The 18,886-nt window shown below is 37.0% G+C and overlaps 1 protein-coding gene across 1 annotated transcript; it reads left to right on the forward strand.

Moving 5' to 3' along the window:
• The first annotated feature begins 305 nt into the window (after positions 1-305).
• On the forward strand, positions 306-18,886 carry LOC140230868 (uncharacterized). Its single transcript, XM_072311012.1, has 10 exons — positions 306-427; positions 5,567-5,618; positions 7,091-7,149; positions 9,248-9,327; positions 12,309-12,382; positions 14,330-14,400; positions 15,372-15,478; positions 16,865-16,929; positions 17,344-17,435; positions 18,069-18,886. The coding sequence occupies exons 1-10, from the start codon at positions 331-333 to the stop codon at positions 18,230-18,232; spliced, it is 861 nt and encodes a 286-aa protein (XP_072167113.1). The 5' UTR covers positions 306-330; the 3' UTR covers positions 18,233-18,886.

An 18,886-nucleotide genomic window follows, 5' to 3' on the forward strand; every position in this document is an offset into this window, starting at 1 on the left:
CGATAAAAGTGTGAAAGAAACGAGAAATAAGCAAGAAAATGTCGTGTGTAGTGAAGATAGTAGAGAGATGTGGTGTTGTGCGGCTTTGCAGAATGGGCGAATCGCCTGCTGGATGAGTTCTGTTTCTTGTGTTTATATGCGTGTCTTTAGCCCGCAGGCCGCCGACGGACAGCGAGTTGATAGGCCCACTTCGTTTACCGTGTTACGCGGGCTGAACGTGCGATGCATGAACAAACAAGAGACAGGCTATTTTGAGGAATAGACAACTTCTGAATAATTTCCGTGTTAGGCACCTGTACACTAACCACCACCTGCACCAATAATTTGTGGATGAAAATGGCGGCTCTAAAGGTACCAAAGGAGGAACGCATTGAACAGGTGGTATTAGCGAGGCAGTTAGATGCAGCAGCGACGGTGCAGTTACACGGTAAGTTGTAAAGGTCCAAATTCAGACTAAATCCGTTTTGATTGTTTGGAAGGTCAACGCTTGGAAGTCCTCACAAGTTACAGACTCTCAGTGTACGTGCCTGCCCATTCTGAAGTCTCGGGAGCTGAGACAAAGTGATTCGATTATATTAGAGCATTATAAGAGTGCTATATGGCTGAGTATATTACTCTAGTATGTTATCGTTTGTGCTTTATTTGGAGAACGGAAAACATTTTTGTTTTTGTTTTAATGAAGCTGTTACAGTGTTAGCATGAAATGTGATATTGACCTTGATGGAAGTAGAAACTCGTAATCTTACAATATAGATCTATCTACCATTGTCCTGTTTGGGGTAATGATCGATGCAGTGATTAATTGAATGTTTGTTATAAGGTAATCCCGGAGTTTAGAGGCCTTGTTCGAAATCTTGTTAGATGCTGAAAGGATTATCATTGTGTGTAGTTCTGCTTGTGTGTGAGGTTTAAAGTAGGGGTGCTACTTAATATCTTGTACTAAGTTGTAGGGGAAACTGATATTTGCAATCATTTCGAAGTATAAGTTGCAATTCCAAAGTTCTCGCTAATTTGATTGTTCCGTGTGTGTTCTCTGGTTCCCCAAAGTCTTCTGTCTACATAGATTATAGTACACAGTACATTGTACAAACATGCTCTTAACAAATAATCTTTTCTGTCTATATATTATGTACAATGTACTAGATGTGAATCATTTGTGTGTATTGTAAAGTATATGATGTATTCATGTATTTCAGTTTTGTATGTATGGTTGATATTTGTGTAAGGCTAGTGGTATGTTAAAGGCCTTTAATTGATTGGTGTCTATTTTTAGCATAATGGAAGAAATTGTTAAGTTTCTCTTGACAAAGCAACTAAATGTTTACTATTTAAAGTAGAAACATATCCTGGGAACTTGGCATTATCTAGCAATTTCTGAAATTAATTAAAGTGTTGTGGATTATGTTTTCTTGAATATGGTACCACACATCTAGTTAGATGCTTCTTTATTTGAGTGCCAGGCTTGCAACCCCCCCCCCCCCCATTCCATCATTCTTTCACCATATAATGTAAAAAATATGCCTGAGTACAAATAAAAACAGAAGTTATTGCTGAAAGACTGACACTTTGGTCATAGACAGGAAAAATAACATTGTATTTCCACTTCTGTTGTTTTACAATCATATGCAATAATGATCATTTAGCATATTTTAATGAGTTTGTTTTAAAGATTTTAGAAAGTCTTTTCTATGCAAGAATATAGAATCAGGAGTGGAGGATCAATGGTGAAAACGTTTTGTCAACTGTGTTGTTTCTAGAACCATGCAGTAAGGGGATTTTTTTAGCTGTGACCTAATTTTGCTTGAAACTTCTACCTGGTTTTGTTGCTTTTATGTGTTTCAAAATATTAGTTAACAGAGGAAAATGTTCCCCTTAAGTTTATGACCTCATGTGGATGTGTGCTACAAGACTACATCAAACTAGATTAGTTGAACATTTTTTCAACACAGCAGGCCCTCAAAAGATACTGTCAGATACTGATTTTGCAGAGAGTACTAGTCATCCTTGAGAAAAAAAAATTGGGGCTGTAGATTGTAAATCAGTCAGTGGTTCACTGCTATGATTATCAAATTTCCTGTTTTTTGTCATCCCTCAAAAGTATTGTTCGAAGGTGATTGTGGTTGTATCTTCTTATGCTACAGTGCCCATGAATTTCATGTTGTGATGATGAATACAACATTAGTCTACCGTATCTGAGTCTGGAAAAGGAATATTTCTATTACAGACTTTGTTTATCCTATATAAAAGATGGCAAACTTTACAGTTTTAAAATTATACAGTTCTAGCATATTCCATGTGGAAATAGGTAAAACGGGAGAAATCACCTCTCAAGATTGTAATATACTGAATGACTGATGCAGATCTCAATATGAATATAAATCATTATTTTTACTATACTGTGCAGTTTTGTGGACACACCATACAAAATATTAACACTACAAAACTTTATGGAAGACCACACCATGTATACTCTGAAAACTTAACACCTTGAAACAAGTATTTTAGATGTTGTTATGAAAGTGATTATAGCTATCATACACAACTAATCAATTTTTAGTAATTTAATCACCAATTTAAAGTGAAACTCCAGATATTAAATCTTGTCATGTGTGTAGATGCTTCCCAGCAGACAATATTGCAAAGAATAGATAACTTTAATATGAAATTTAGGTTTGCAGGGTGGGTTGCTACTTGTTTGGCAAAATTGTACCAGGATAGTCTGCACTGAGACCTTTTGATGAATATGACGGTAACATTCAAAGCTAGAGGGCAGGGAAAATTACCTCCGTCAGTGAGCTCGTTATGAAGCAGACATCATAAATCATGGTAGCATACCATACTGCTCAGTAATGGCATTTGACCTCCAGCACCCCCACAGTCATTAGGTGGTGGCCTTTGCTATCATTACCTTGACAATAGCCCTGTGATGATAATAGTCAGCGTAGATATACATGTGCGTATGTTATGTATGTGTATGTGGTATGTAAGTCTGTATATATGCATGTATCGCTGTATTGTGTATTTAGATGTCATATGTGTATGTTTAATGTTTTATAATGATTGTTTTTTTGTGTGTGATGTGTATGGTATGTGTGTGTGTGTGTGTGTGTGACTTCTAGAGTTTGTATCTGTATGTTAAGTATTTTGTATTTTTTCAATGGACATAAGGTAAATGGAGCATAATGTCTGTTTTTCTGAAAAATGTGTATATATCAGTCATTTATGTTTAAGCATGTAAGCGTATATATTGCATAAATGTGGAGTTGTGTTTGTTGTCTAGATACACCATGTTTGTTGTCTATACACCAGTATGTTGTATTTGTGTCTATGATATGGTACGTTGATATAGGCCTACATAATTATTATGTTAATTATAGAAGAGAGGGGAGACCTGTAGGGCAGTGCTCCATCCTAACCTATGAAAGATCACGATCATTTAGGCCTCCCGAAGTGAGAGCAATACTGTGAAGGAAACAATGGGTCATCACACTCCCTTGTGCCCCCTCTTTGAGAATTAGGCCAACCCAGGGGTTCCTGTGGACAGAATACTGTACGTCCCAGCCTTGTTGAGATAGTCTGTTTCCTGAGCTGGTATCGCCAGTCATCTGATGTGAAGGAGAGAGTGATGCTGATATAGACCCCCACCCCCACCCCTGAAAAAAAGAGAATGAAAGATTAAAGCACTGCAAAGATATTATACACACTATATATCACGCAACTCTCAAGAAGTCTTGTGCCGCGGACATTGTTTTCTTTGTTTTTTCTTTTTCTTTTTACTTTTTGGCGTTTATATTTCTCCAATTCACAAATTGTCATTCCTTTAATTACATATACCAAGTAAGAAATAATCTCACATCCGCATCTGGGAATCTACACCCTACAAGCAATGCTTCTATGTAGATTCCTCATATTTCACATGTTTTATTGTCTTATAAGCTGTACTTGACAATTCATCCAGGCTTTTGTATTGTGATGTTTATGTTTTATGTATTTCTTGAAATGTGGAATATGGGACAATAAAAAACAAAAACAAAAAAACCCAAACAAAACTATTAGTAGGATTGTAACTGTATGTAACTGTCCTTTTGTCACAAACATACATCTAATTTCACAAAAGTACATTATGAAATGTTTGTGTAAACTATAGAGCTTGATGAATAAAAAGGCATTTATTACCCAGTGCAGTGTATCTCCAGTATGCTAATGAATTCCATGTAAATATTGACTCTGGAAATTTGTGTACCAATCCAGTGACAAAGCATATTTACATTTTCTGTCAGTTTTATATGAAGTTGCACTCCATGTTTAGATAAGTTTATTTTGGTGCCAGCACAAGCCAGTGTATTTTACAATCCAACAATCTTTTGTAGAGGCTCGTGCATGAATAGTGTGGACTGGTAAATGAAGTAGAATGCAATGAGCCTGGAAATAAGACTAGTCCACGGAGACCTAGTTCAAAGCTCATCTGCTCATCAACATTATATGTTTATCTTATTACTGGGTACCCATGATGACTTGTATGTCTGTTGCGAATCATCCAATCACCATTACCTTTTCAAATGTTCTTCACTGTCTTAGCACTTTTTTTTTTTGAAATGAAACATTAAGATTAATTTTTAGCAATGCAATTCTGATGAAGTACTTTATGCACATTAGATTTCTGATAATTGTCCAGAGTTTATGATGAAATATTTGTGCTCACAGCAGTATAGAAAATCTTCCAGCAGAAATCAACAGATATTGATTTTTCATTTGATATAAAAGTGAAGCAATACAAACGAAACTTCATGGCAAGTTCATCTCAGCTACAGATACTTAGATATATAGTCTGATATCTAAGAATATGTTTCCAGTATTTCAATATATGAATACATTATGATAATTGGACACTATGATATAATCATGTTTGCAAGAGGTACTTCATTCATATCTACAACAGGTGCAAGAGCAAGTACCAGTTCTAGATATATTTTAAAGTGGTATTATTGCAAATGAAGGCTTTCAATCCTGTCAGGCTTGCCACATTGACATATTAACGATACACACGTACAGGTTGCCAAAGGAAGTCGTAGAGTTAATAACTGTGTTTTGCTGGGAGCTGATATGTGTTTAAAGGGATGGTATCATTTTGATTCACTGAAGGGATGTAGGTTTCCAACTTTGTGTGTGTGTGTGTGTGTGTGTGTGTTCATGAGATAATGAGAAACCTGTTATGAAATATGAAAGAACATGCAATTTATAGAGGAATTCACAGTTTATTTGATGAAAATTGGTCTTGAAATAGCAGAGATATCCAAAAAAGCAGTCCTAATAAAATGCGACAGGCCACAACTTTTATTAGGATCTCTTTGTTTTACCTTATTTTTGGATATATCTCAGTCATTTCAAAACCGATTTTCATCAAATATAATTTCAATTCCCCTTAGAATTGTATGCTCTTTACCATTTCATGGAGTGGTTTCTACATATTTCGCAAAATGTTCAAAGCTAAATCCTCACCTGAACCAATACTGTACCGTCCCTTTAATTTTATTGAAGTGTATTCTTTTTTGCTTTGTACATACAGGTGCCACTGTCACATCTCTGATCCTGAATGGTGCTGAAAGATTATTTGTCAGGTAAGAGAAAGTATTACATGATATTGGCTCTTCTTGTTGTAAAAAATAAACAGTGTCAGTTTGTGGATTGAAAATTGTATGGTTTATTCTGATGACTGTCATTTGTTTTTCATTCATTGTTCTATTGATGTGAGAATGGCATTACTTTATATGAAAAGTGTTTATGACAATGGCAAATTTTGTCAATTTTCTGGGGGAGGAGTAATTTCACTCTTTTTAAGGCATTAGCAATCTTTTGAAGACCTTTGTTTATGCATTTTCAGCAGTTTTTGTGTCCATCACTTCCTCAGTTATATCAAATTTTTATGGGATTATTTTTCTTTTATCTACTCTGGTATATCACTGTTGAGTTTATAGCCCTCATAATTGTTTTTCAAAAGTGCTCTCAGTGGTATGATTGATATGACCTATCTAACCTCACATCCTCCGTGTCTGTAACATAACTTCAGGCGCAAATGCCCCACTCTGACCCTGCATGAAGCTTCTACAAATGTACAGAGCATATATATATACGACAGTTTGCTTTTGGAATTCATGTAGGATATCAAGGGAGCATTCCTGCACAAAATTGCTAGAATACTGCCTTTGTTGTTGTCTTTGTAAATGCTCATCTCTCTTGTTTTCTTCGAGATCGGTACTGAAATTATTTTCTCTCGCTGAGGATGAGGTAGACATTCCTGTGTTTGGAGAATAAATTTCCGTCATCTAAGAAATAAGTGGTCTTCATTGCATGGGTGTCATGATCACACAGAGGTTACAATTGTTGATATCAGGGAACTGTGTCCTCAGTATTAGCGACCAAAGTGTGCCCTCATTGTACATGCTTTGAGTGATCTCTTTCGCAGCCGATTAAATTTGTTTTTCCGCCTCACTGTGTACATTCACAGCAGGGAGGCTGTCGATGCCTGCTGTGTTGAAGGCAATATACTGATCTCCTTGCCTGAAGCTGATGGCTGTGGTGCACTGAATGATTTCACACCTTTGATTTGCCATTCACAGAGAATGTCAACTTATGGGTGCATAGGAGTGCAGTTGTTTCACTCTACTTGGCTGATACATTACAATAATAACCTTGGAGAGATGGTCAATTAAACATGGAATATTTCTATTCATACAATTCATGTTTTGGAATGAGTGTATTATGTGCAATATGAGTTTTCTTATTCACCATGTATTCTGACAGCAACATACTTTGAACAGTCACTGTCTTTTGTATGCAAAATTTGAATCAATATTCATTCCTCTGTGTTGTAAACATTTACAAAATCAAAGCTGTGTAATTATTTCTTATGTGGAACCTGTGGTGTGTTTCTTTATATATATAAAACATGAAAAGGGTATCTCATATTTCATTTTTTGTGTGATTTGTTTTGACATAAGTTGACACTAGAATAACTTATCACATATATTTATTCCATAATAATGCACCCTGTCCAGCCCATTGTCATTGTTTTTTCTGTGATCATTTGCAGTGAGAAGGCTATTTTTGACAACAAGAAAGCCATCCGTGGTGGAATTCCAGTGGTTTTTCGTAAGTAGACCTACTAGATATTTTCATATTTCATGGACCTACACACATCTGTATTTATTACATTTTATTTAACTTGGTAAAGTATGCTGCAGTAGAAACAACAACAACAACAACAACAACAATAACAACAACACAAAAGCAAACAGCTTAGTTTTCCCCTTCCAATTGGGTTTCACAAATGTAGTCATGAGTGAACATTATTCTGAGAAGTGTTCTTAATCCATTTGAAAGACAGAATGGTGGTAGATGATTGATGAGGAGTTCTATACTTGAATGTCTTACAAATCAATATGATTTGAGCTCCTGCCCTGAATGAATTATTGCTTCACACCGTGCCTGTGCCAAAATAAACGATCTTAATCCTTTCATGACCAACCATCCAAAAACGCTAAATAAAATTGACATTGTACACAAACATATCTGCCAGTGAGACCAAGAGAGTTAATCTCTGTTGAAGGCCAATGGTGCTAAGGGAAGGACTTTGCTTGAACATGACATGGCTCAAACAATGTTATTATGTTCCTGAGCTGTGTTGAATGCATCTATAGACTGCTGGATGTTATTGCTACCTTCTTTCTTGATGGTGGGGTGTGGATGAGGGGATCCCATCTGCCTCACTCCCCGTCCTCCCCGATAAATGCCACTATCCTCCCCCCTCCTCCTCCATCCCGTGATGGCTCTGGCATCCATGGATGGATGCAGACGCGTGTGGTCTCCCAGGCTCATCAGGACCAAAGGCCAATTTGACCTAGAAAAATTGCATGGTCTCTTGGCATCGGTGGTATGCATAGTGACTTTTGAACATATCTCTCTCTCTCTCTCGCTCTCTCTCCCTTTTACCCCTTGTCTCCCTTTCTTTTGCCCTCTCTTCCTATTTTCCTTCCTTTCCAAACACACGCACACACCCCATTCTCCACCAGTACGTGTATCTGTCTCCCTCATTATGTTTTAATGTCCTCTCCAATCTCTCCCTCTCTTTCATATGCTCACATATACACACGTTCCAGATCTCTTCTATTTTTTATATGACCCCCTTTTCATGTGTCCCTGTCTTTCTTTCTTTCTTTCACTCTTTTCTCTCCCTCCCCTCGCCCTGTCTATCTCTTTCTCTCTTTTATATGCCTGTCTGTCCAACTATCTCTGCTTTATGCTCCGCATATACATTTCTCACTCATTCCTTGCTCTGTCAGTCACTGTCTCTGTCTGTCTGTATGTCTGTCTGTCTGTCTCTGTCTCTGGTAATTTCTCTCTCACACAAACATCATACTGTGTATCATTTGACCTCTTTACGAGTCCTGTGTGGAGGCGATGTGGAGGATGTCTGTTCATTCTTCCAGAGACCAGTGACCCCCCTCCCTATACATAGGCACACAACTGATTTCACTATGACTACTTGGTAGATATTCAACTTTGACAACTGATTTTTGTTGAATGTAACAGAATATGATGTAGTACTTACTCTGCTCAGAACTGACTTTTGCAATGGTGATAATTCATTTCATCCATCAAATAACAAAACTTTCGTGTAGACATGTATTCACGGGACAAATCGGTGCTTTTCCTATTAAAGTTCTTTGTTTCAGAAATGTTATTGTCATAATCTTCTCAATTTGTGTTGGGAAACAAGTACGGGATATTTGCATGTTTGAAGTTCAATTCAGTCTGTAAATTTTTAAATGATGAATGCACACTATCATAGTTATGTTTTATGTAATGTGATATCATGCCCATTTATTCTAAAGGATGCCAAGAAAGGTGTACACAAATATTCAAGATGTCATTATGGCTGTATTTATGTGAGAAAATATATCATCTATTTTTTTACTTGCAACTGAGTAACAAATTGCCCTACATCAATATAAATAGATACCGATTATTCAGTGGTATAGTAGTAGCCATGATTAAAAAAATAAAAATCCTGAGCGTGCATACTTTGGGTTTTATCCCCATTAAGCCTATAACATGGATGCTACTAAAACACTGAATAATCAAGTGTTTACTTTTATTGATTTAGGGCAATTTGTCCATCGGTTGCAACAAACACAACTCGACTGACACAAGAGTCATTAATTTATTTATTTACTTGCCGGTGCCACAGCTCACTTTGGTCCCTGGGAAGATCGTCCACAGCATGGCTTTGCAAGAACAGCTGCCTGGGAACTAACTGACAAGCAGACAGTGAGTGACATGAGCGTTAACGTTGTCCTCCCAGGTCAAACTACTGCATCGTCTTTCATGCCGTTGTATATGGAAAATGAGTTACAAAACAAGTGTTTGCATGATTGTTTTTGTTTGTTTGTTTGTTTGTTTTTCAGCCAGTTAGAAATCATCATGAAGAGGGCTACTTGAGAAATGCATATGGTCTGTTTGAGGAGATTTGCACTGAATTTAGAAGATAAAGAGATTCAATGACATCCTCCAGAAAGCATCCCCAAAGTAAGATGCAAACTGGTGTAAGAGAATGATACATTGCGAATTAGGACTTGCCAATTTGTGATTAAAAAACACAGTGGTAGAGTTCGAAATTTACGTGTTATGCTAGTCAAAAAAGAAAACTCAGCAATATCCCACATAAAGGCAACTCGGGAAACTATAAGGCAATATTTTCACATGTTCTTAAAGGCATAATTTACCATTTGCACATGAAACAAATATCCAGCATTAATGCTTTAAAATAGTTCTAAAATGTGAGTTAGGGATAGAAACAACCACTTTAAGAATTTGAATTGATTAAATCGGTGTTCATTATTGTTGAATATACAAAATGTGAACAATAGTTATAATGAAAATGTTTCCAGGCTAAACCGTCTACAGTTACAGTTTATTAAGAAAAATACAGATATCTCCTTATATTTTAGGCTTTATAGCGAAAATTTTATGTGATAGGATGTTTTGTGGTACAACAGACCTACACATGTGCATTAAATGTCATATCTTGAAAATTTTTAAAATCACTGTTCCCAAAGGTAAACATTACCTTTAAATTTTGTGAATATCAGTCCATCCACTCAATTTATTAAAAAAAAAAAAAAACCAACAACAACACTGAAATCTATCACAGATACAGCTAGTTTACATTCATGCTCGCATACATTTGTACCTCGTACTCCCCAGTCCCATGCTTGGTGGCTGGTATCACAACTTTGATACAGCCTATCCTTTACCGCCCTCCATTATGCTGATAATTTTTGTAAAAAAACAGTAAATTTTAGAAATTGCAAAAGATGTGAGACAGAGTCAAACCACCAGTGAGGAGTAAGCCTCAGCTATAGGACTTTCTTAATTTCTTAACCCCGTAAATCAGATGTTTGCAACCAAACTAGTGTTTGGTATAAAACAATCACAACCACATATAATAGCTGTGGTAGAAGGAGCTTGCAAATACCACATTTTAAACCGAACAGAGCTGGGAAAATCTAGCAGTTCTATTGGATGAAGTGACTAAGTGATTTCCTTAGTACTGAATTATTCAATAGGAACAGTGTGCCAGTTTATAGTTCTTTTTTTGTCTCGAATGATAATCACTTATATTGCACATCTAAAAAGTCCTATTTTGCCAACCTGATCAGCTTTGGCTATCCACTTGCAATGATTGTCCCCACCAACGGCTAACAACATTGTAATAACAATCTGTAGAAGAGACTACTACACATTGTATGCTGAATGAGCAAGTGCCAGAGTGCAGTATTAATGGGAGGCATTTCACATGTGGCTCTGGTCTAGCTGGCTGTCAAAAGTGTACCTGATGTATGAAAGCAGGTGGATAATAGACTATTGGGTTCCTGTTTACTCCCTCATGTCTCAACATCTTCTGGGACGTCCTGAGAGAGGTTTAGATGTATACCCGTATGCCACTTTTTTTTTTTCTAATAAGGCAATTTGTCTCATGTGTGACAGGAGAAATATAGACTTTCTGTAAGTTTCAAGTTTCCAGTTTCAAGTTTGTAAACTCACTCACCCCATTGGGGTTTCAGAGTACAAAAACATAATACAAGATGTATGAAGACAACTTATGTACAAAATGGCAGTGACAAGATCAATTTGACAAAATCTGACAGAGATTATTTCCACAATACAAAGTATACAAAGTTCACAGAATGTTACCTCGGGTAGGACTTCCTGTTATGCCTGTTAGGTCAAATGAAACAAGGATTTTTTTGCAGTTCCTCACTACACGGATGTCAAACTTTAAATGTCTCCACCACACCTGTTTGAGCTTATAAAACAAAATGTTCCTGCAGAGTACTTATCAAAGTAACAAGGGACTTACGATAGATGAATGAATATAGAGGCAGTCTGTGCAACTGTTGTCTGGAAGAATTATTTGAGACAGCTGTTTCTTTCGACTCCCTACCATACCCAAAACCATCCCCTGATGTCAACAAAATGTAATTTATAATGACCACACTTTCATCTGTCACTGCCATGTTTTTGTGAAGTTTGTGTTTAAAAAAAAATATCTAGAAGTATATCCTATTTTGATTTCAGGGAATACCTGGTTTAAAGCACTCAGGGTACAAACATTTTTTATTTGATTAGTAGGAAATCAATCATATTTTGATTCAAAGGCAAAATACCTGTTATGACTTATCATTTACTGATAGCAGTTGCAATGTGTGGTAAATTTCTAGTTTTTCACCACATAAATAACTGATTGGGTAACTGTTCACTTTGATAGAGTTTTTTTTCAATAAATGACTAGAAATCACGGGAAAATTGTTAATGCGATTTTGTTCCTGCTCTAATTCGTTAGGTTAACAAGACTGGTGTCCAGTGTTTTAATATCACATTATTGGCACAAGTACAGGAGTAAATAATTAGTGGTCCATGAGGGTTTTTTCCCTGGTACAGGGACATGCTGAAATATCTGTGCAAATCCTAAAAAAAATCTGTGACATCCTATTAAAGTGCTATGGAAATATTGATGACATGCTGAAAGTCAGATGCATTTGACTTAGATTTATATGGAGACTTGCTAAAATTCTGGCTAAAGGTTTTTGTGTTCAGACGACAATGTGATCACTGTGGTAACTGTTCCAAAGGTATGACTGAGCTAGCACCATAGAGCATCTCAAATCCTCCCCACATTGAAAGTTTTTTCATTTGTTTCACCAAATTAAATAGTAATGTAATTTCTTCTGTGAATTTGCTCAATTCAGGACCCCAAGAAGGAGGTGACGTGTACCTTTACACTGGAGGAGAGTCCAGAGACACGCACATTATGGAACCACAAGTAAGTTCGTTGACGGCATTAAAATAGATGTAGCAGCAGAAATCGATCCCCTTAACTATACAAAGGAAAGGCACACAGCAAAATGATGCTTTAAACAACCCTGAATGTCTGATTTGCACTCAAGATATTTCTTGTGTTTTATTTTGTGTACCAATATGCTAGAAAAGCTGCAACTTAAAAGTCTCACCAATTCTGCAGGATGCTCCGTGAAAACTTTATGATATCTTTTTCATGTCATGGCAAGAGAATAAAGGCATCCCAGATTTGGGAACCATCCTTGGCTGTTGAGCTGCATGAAACACACAATTACCTTTATCCCGGATTTTGATTTTGATTTTGATAGAATATGAATGTTGTCAGCAAGTTCTTGTAGTATCAACTTGAAGATGAGACAATGTCAGTATCTAATGTCAGTGTATTCTTTTATTATTCTACAGCTCTTTTTTTCGCATGCTAATTGTGGAAATTTTTAAAGTCTAATTTTCAGGGAAGTTAAAGCTGATATCTATGCATGTAGTAGAAATGATAGTGTTTAAGTGCTACATGTGATGACATATTTTTTGTTGTGCTAATGGCCCATGTATGAAGCAGATACTGAATGGGGTCTGTTGTACCTTTTGGCAGAATTTTACTTCACCTTTAAAGTGGCCTAGATGATTGATTGAATGCAGACATTTTGACTTCCGAGAAACTGAAGAAGTATCTTGAGAGGAAACCCTTCAACAGCATGTTCCTGTCTAAGGATTATAATGTAGTTCTGGATCATGTCTATCACATAGAGATGATTTATTCCTTTTTTTTGGGGGGGGGGGGTGGGGTTGAAGTTTTGGGAGGGCTCTTTTGGTACAACCTCCTTTGGGCTCTATGGACATTTTGCAATGGCCACACGATGAAAATGCACTAGATTTTTGCAGGTAAAGAAGGCCAGATGATGATAAATTCTACTCCACAAAATACAAATAATATGTATGCATCATCAATGAGCCTGATACATGCATCAGATCTGCTACGCTGTTTTGTGCTGGGGTTTGGCTACAATGTAGGACCCTACCTTTAAAAAATGAATTATCTCTCTACTCTGCTGTTGACAAATCCCTGTGAGTGGGTGTATGCCATTAGAGCCAGGGCTGTTCTCAAACCCCACTGTCACTTCTCTGTAACACTGTGCCTATGTGATAAGCATCCCCAAAACATGTCTCACCACAAAACCACAAATATTGGGGCACTGGCTTCCCTGTAGCCTCTGTAAAAGGACATCACATTTGCAGGTTAAATCCCTATTACACCCCCCCCCCCCCCTCCCCCCCCCCCCAAAAAAAAAAAAAAAATGATGAAGAAAAATGTATTTTTCCCTTGCAAATTTATAGATTTTCACTTTGGAATGGGCAGTATTCTCCAATTTCATACTATTTGCTAGCCAAATCACTTTATTTCGTCTTCACTACCATGACATACCAGAAAAATATTTTTTCCTTCAGATTTATAAATTTTATTTGGAACTTGCAGTATTCTCAAATCTCCCACTATGTGCTACCCAAATGACTTTATATTCATCTTCACTACCATCTCTTCCCGTATAACTTGCTTGTGCCAAAATTCATCAGGATAGACATGCACATCACTGAATGCATGAAAGTCCCATACCTGTGGGAGGCATCGTATTAAAATCAAATAGCTTACACTTCCAGTCTTTCTTTCTCCTTTCCAGTGCAATTAAACAGAGAAATCACAAGTTTGAAGATTTTTGTTGACCCGATCCTGAATGGGTAGACTCAAATCTTGGATTAATTTTATTGTGCCCCTGGTGCAGCATATCTGCAAATATGCCACACAATTTATCAACATGTGGATGGCTTATATTTTATAGGTGTAAAAAAAAAGTACAATTCAATCATGTTTCTAATTTTTTTTTATTTGTTTCATGTCTTCTCTGTATCTGTTGGACAGATTTAAAGCAAAGTACAGTGTCATCTTAAAGAAGAAGGATGCTGTTTTTGATTTCTCTGTCACCAACCAAGGTAATTGATTTGAACTCATTGATCTGTGGCAATATTTATACTTTCTTTTTTGAAGAAAGATGCCAGACAAGTAATACCATGTAATATACTCCAGACAAATACATGAATAGTAATATAGTTTTCTCAGTGTGAATTTTGGTAAAGCATCTATAATGGCATCTTAATAAAGGCCCTATTATGTTATTTTTTGTATCATACTTTGTCATCACTGTTTTGAAGTATGGGTATCCCCTATGTTTTTTTACACTCAAAATGCTGCCAGTATCACACTTTCTCAAGAGATGAGTGTGTTGAGGCTATTCCTGTGTGCATCCTCCCAGATAGAGGTCCCTGATTATTTTGTACCAATTACAACAAAAGAGTCACTTTGATATATATGTGCACATAACAAATAACATTCTCTCGTGTCCATTATGACATAATGGACCTGACTGTCACAGACAGCTCTTTGTGGTTTCTTGGTGTTTGTTGGTCCTGAAGGTGGCATATTGCCAGGTAACAATCTGTTGTAAGTTTTATCCAAATTTGCCTAAATTTTCCTGCTCGGCAGGTTAATCAGATTGTTTCCAACTTCATTTCCAACTTCATATAAATGCTTTCTGTGAAATCAGGTGTACCATGACCAATATTCTAGTCATACTTTTGGTGACAATCACTTGTTTCTGTCAGGGCTGAGTGTAAAACTTCTACTGCCCAATGACAAGGACTCCTCTGAATGAGTGGCCCATGCAATGTAAGCTTTCGTGTCCACATGTATTTGAGAGTTGAAATTCCATTTGCATGGATGTGAAGTCAAGGTGATCACATATACTCTGATTTTGAGAACCTTGCTTAGAGGGTCAGATAACTTAACTTTCAAGCATCTACTTTGATTGAGCAATCTTCACCTCTTTCCCACCCACACTAAATTTTAATTTGATTGGATTTTAGTGTCTCGTTGATGCGACCATTTCCTCCTTTTTTTGTTTCAGATTTGAATCAGATTGAATTTACCTGCCTGTTGCATACATACTTCCAAGTCGATGATGTAACCAAAGTCACAGTATCTGGCCTACAAGGTCTGGAGTATGTGGACAAGGTTGGTTTGTTTGAAGATATTCCCTTGGCATATACTAGATTGTGTTGTTCTTACTCACACATAAGTTCTCATATATGGGAGAGAAAGAAAAAAGAGAAAAAAAGTGAATCATCGTACTGGTTTAATCAGTAGTCAATGCTATTGTGGTGAGACAAAAAAAAAATCAAATCTGCATCTACTGTATGTGACCCGCTGCAACATAAGGATCCAAAAGTCGGGGAGGACAATTTTCTGAAAATGACATGACATTATTTCCGTACTCTTCCACTTTGATCTCATATATAACACGACTCATAAAATTACTCGGTTGCGAAGATATCAATGATCTTATTAGCGTCTGTCAAGTGGTTTACATTTGTAGGAAATCAGCGTTTCAAGAAAACCGCCTTCAAAGTTTTCACGCTATCATGATCAAGGCAGTACAGTTTTCACCTCTTGACAATAGAAGGTGTGCTTCTTTCAACCTCTGCAATGTTCATTCAAGCTTAGCGCCAGTGGTCTACGCATGACCAATCAGTAACCAGGATGCCACGCACTGACCAGTAAGATCACTCCCTCGTTGCTAAGGGGCGGAGTCTAGCTTCGGCGCTAAATCCAAATCTTCACACACGTTTCTGTTGCGATGAAAGTTGGAAGATCATGGCCCAGAAAAACACTAATTTCTTGCCTTTCCTTTGATCATTTAGCTTCGAAATTTCGGCAGAAGATAGACAATACACGAGACAACAAAATTATGCCAAAAACAGAAATCTGATCGTTTTGACCGATTTTGATGACCTGACTTCAAACTCAATTTTCTTGGCTCAGCTGTCAGCGACTTTAGGATCCTTTTGTTGTGGCGGGTCACATATATGTCTCTAGATTTTGCATTTCAACTTTCATGAAAGTCACAACCTGCAACAGAACTACAATGTGGTAGTGGCTATATGACAGGGTCCAATATGGGGAAAATTGGTAATCTTCTTTCTTGAAGAGAGGGTATACTTAATATTTTTTATTCTGCTTTATTCTGTGAAGCTCAATTATGCATTCATGCGTCCTGCATGTCATGTTTGTGCTATATTATTCATGCAAAATACATGGAATACGCATTTTCATCAACGTAATATCAGAATACCATGAAGCTTCAGGCATTGAGTGAAAAACATTATTTTCCACTTTTAACATGTATTGTACAATTGTACATAAAGGTATAACAAAAACCAGTAATTATCATTACAGTGTGAGTGAGATGAAATTGGAAAGTTATCAAAACAAAGATTTCTTGTGACACTGGACAGCTCCTGATGGCTATAATGAAATAAGTGGTGTCTGAAATATATTTGATTTGTGTGTGTTGTGGGGGCAGAACTTTTTTCTAACACTGGAAATTCCATTTCTACATAGGTTCGTGGAGGAGGGACGTTTACAGAAGACAGGGAGTTGGTGACTGTGTCAGAACAAGTAGACAGGTATGGGATGTTCCCTGCCAATTTGACTTGTCAGTCCAGATAGCTGTGCGCTACTTTCAGTTGTGGCTACGTTCCTCTGTGGGTTTGACTTAACCAGTCCAGTTTACTGTGTGCTACTTTCAATTTGCACCTGTTGAGTGAACAAAATGTATGGTAACCATTGTTAACCAAAATCTAGAACTGAAACAGGTCAAGATTTTAACCCTATATTATTGTGATATGCACTAAGATCAAAGTTTGGGTAATGCCTTGGTAGTTGCAGTTAGTTTGGGGACATCTGTACCGACAAATGAAAAATGCACTTCTGCATTTAATCATTGTATGCCTACTAATGTGCATTCAAGTATATATGCACTCCTATCTCTCACACTGAATGTTTGTAGCAATGATGTTCTTTATATGTATTCGACAAAGGGTTTACAAGAACACGCCCAACGTCCATGAAATACGGAACACCATCGATGGGGCAACCATCACCTTGACGAAACTGAACTTTCCAGATACAGGTGAGATATCTGTGCAACTTATCATGAGTTAAAAGTCTACTTCTGTATCAGGCATGGTTGATTAACCTTCCTGTGTTCAAAAAGTGCTAAAAAAGGTCTTCATTTGCTCTTTGTGTATTGTCCATCTTGCATCATCCATTGGCCATTGTCTGTTGTCCATCATGGGTCATTGATAAGATAAAGATTAAAATGCTTTTATGTCTCCATTCCCATGTTTTGTGTTATTTCAGAGACCTTCATGGGGAAAGAGATTTGTAATTGTTCATTAGGCCATGTCAAAAGGTAATTACAGTTTAGTTGACAATGGGGGGAACAAAGGGTAATTGCAAAAAGGTTGAATCTGTCATGAAATTTGGATGAGTGTAAGCTCCCATTGTGCCTTTGTTTTCATTGCAATATCCAATTCTTTTGCTTGCCATTTGTCTGCTTTCTCATACAAAAAATGGAAGTGTGCATGTTTTCTAACCATCTTCAAAGATGTGGAAATGTGTGCCAATATAAAACATTCACAGCAGCAAGGATTGCAATATGTACTGACATGCCTTCTATTGATTTTGATCGCCATTAAGAAATTAACTCGATCTGACTGAGCTATAGTTGAAAAAAAAAAATGTTTCTCTATCTCATTTACAGTGGTGTGGAATCCATGGTCAGATAAAGCCAAGCAGATGAGTGACTTTGGCGATGAGGAATACACCAAGATGATCTGTGTAGAAGCTGGACACGTGTCGCGCCCGGTTGTCCTCCAACCCGGAGAGACGTTTTCAGCCACCCAAATCGTTGCCATATCATTATAGGAAAAAACACAAAAAATAACACCAAAAGCTCGGGAACATCAGGAGCTGAAAACAATAGCAACAAAACATGAAGGACATAGAGCATCAGACTGCCAGAAGAATGAGGATGTTACCATGGTAACTGGGTATATTCAGGGCTCTTTAGAGCCATCTGATTTCAAATGATAAGATATACAATGTAGAAAGCAGAGCCTAGCTAGGTTATGTAGGTATTGTGCATTTGGCACTGTCACACTGCCCATAGCAGTGAGCAACATTTATTCTTTAGATCTAATGTTTATTAAAATGTGATTAAAATGCATCATACATTTTGCTGTTTTCTCACTTGCTGGTGGAATATTAAGAGTGAAAGTTATTTCTACACATTAATCCAACTCAACGGTGATGCAGATAAATTGATTTTGCTACTTCCAAAGAGAGGGTAAGACAGCTAGATGCTAGACAGGGCTTGGACATTTTCTTCTAGCTTCTGAATTTGTTGTCATCAGAGATTAGGAACAAAGTCTAATTACAGGATGCTGTCAGGCCATCTGTTATGGCAGATGTTCGTAATCAGCATTGTATCATACTTGGAGCTGACATTTTGAAAACCAGTAAATCAACTCAAACCAAAGTCTTAAAATAAGCCTGGAAAAAAAAGTCAGTGCAATTAAG

The sequence above is a fragment of the Diadema setosum genome, chromosome 7 (assembly GCF_964275005.1).
Source record: "Diadema setosum chromosome 7, eeDiaSeto1, whole genome shotgun sequence".
NCBI lineage: Eukaryota > Metazoa > Echinodermata > Echinoidea > Diadematoida > Diadematidae > Diadema > Diadema setosum.

Coding starts and splice junctions, on each gene's coding strand:
- LOC140230868 (XM_072311012.1), top strand. CDS start 331: ATGAAAATGGCGGCTCTAAAGGTACCAAAGGAGGAACGCATTGAACAG. Junction 428..5,566: donor AGCGACGGTGCAGTTACACG/GTAAGTTGTAAA, acceptor TTGTACATACAG/GTGCCACTGTCACATCTCTG. Junction 9,328..12,308: donor AACTAACTGACAAGCAGACA/GTGAGTGACATG, acceptor TGCTCAATTCAG/GACCCCAAGAAGGAGGTGAC.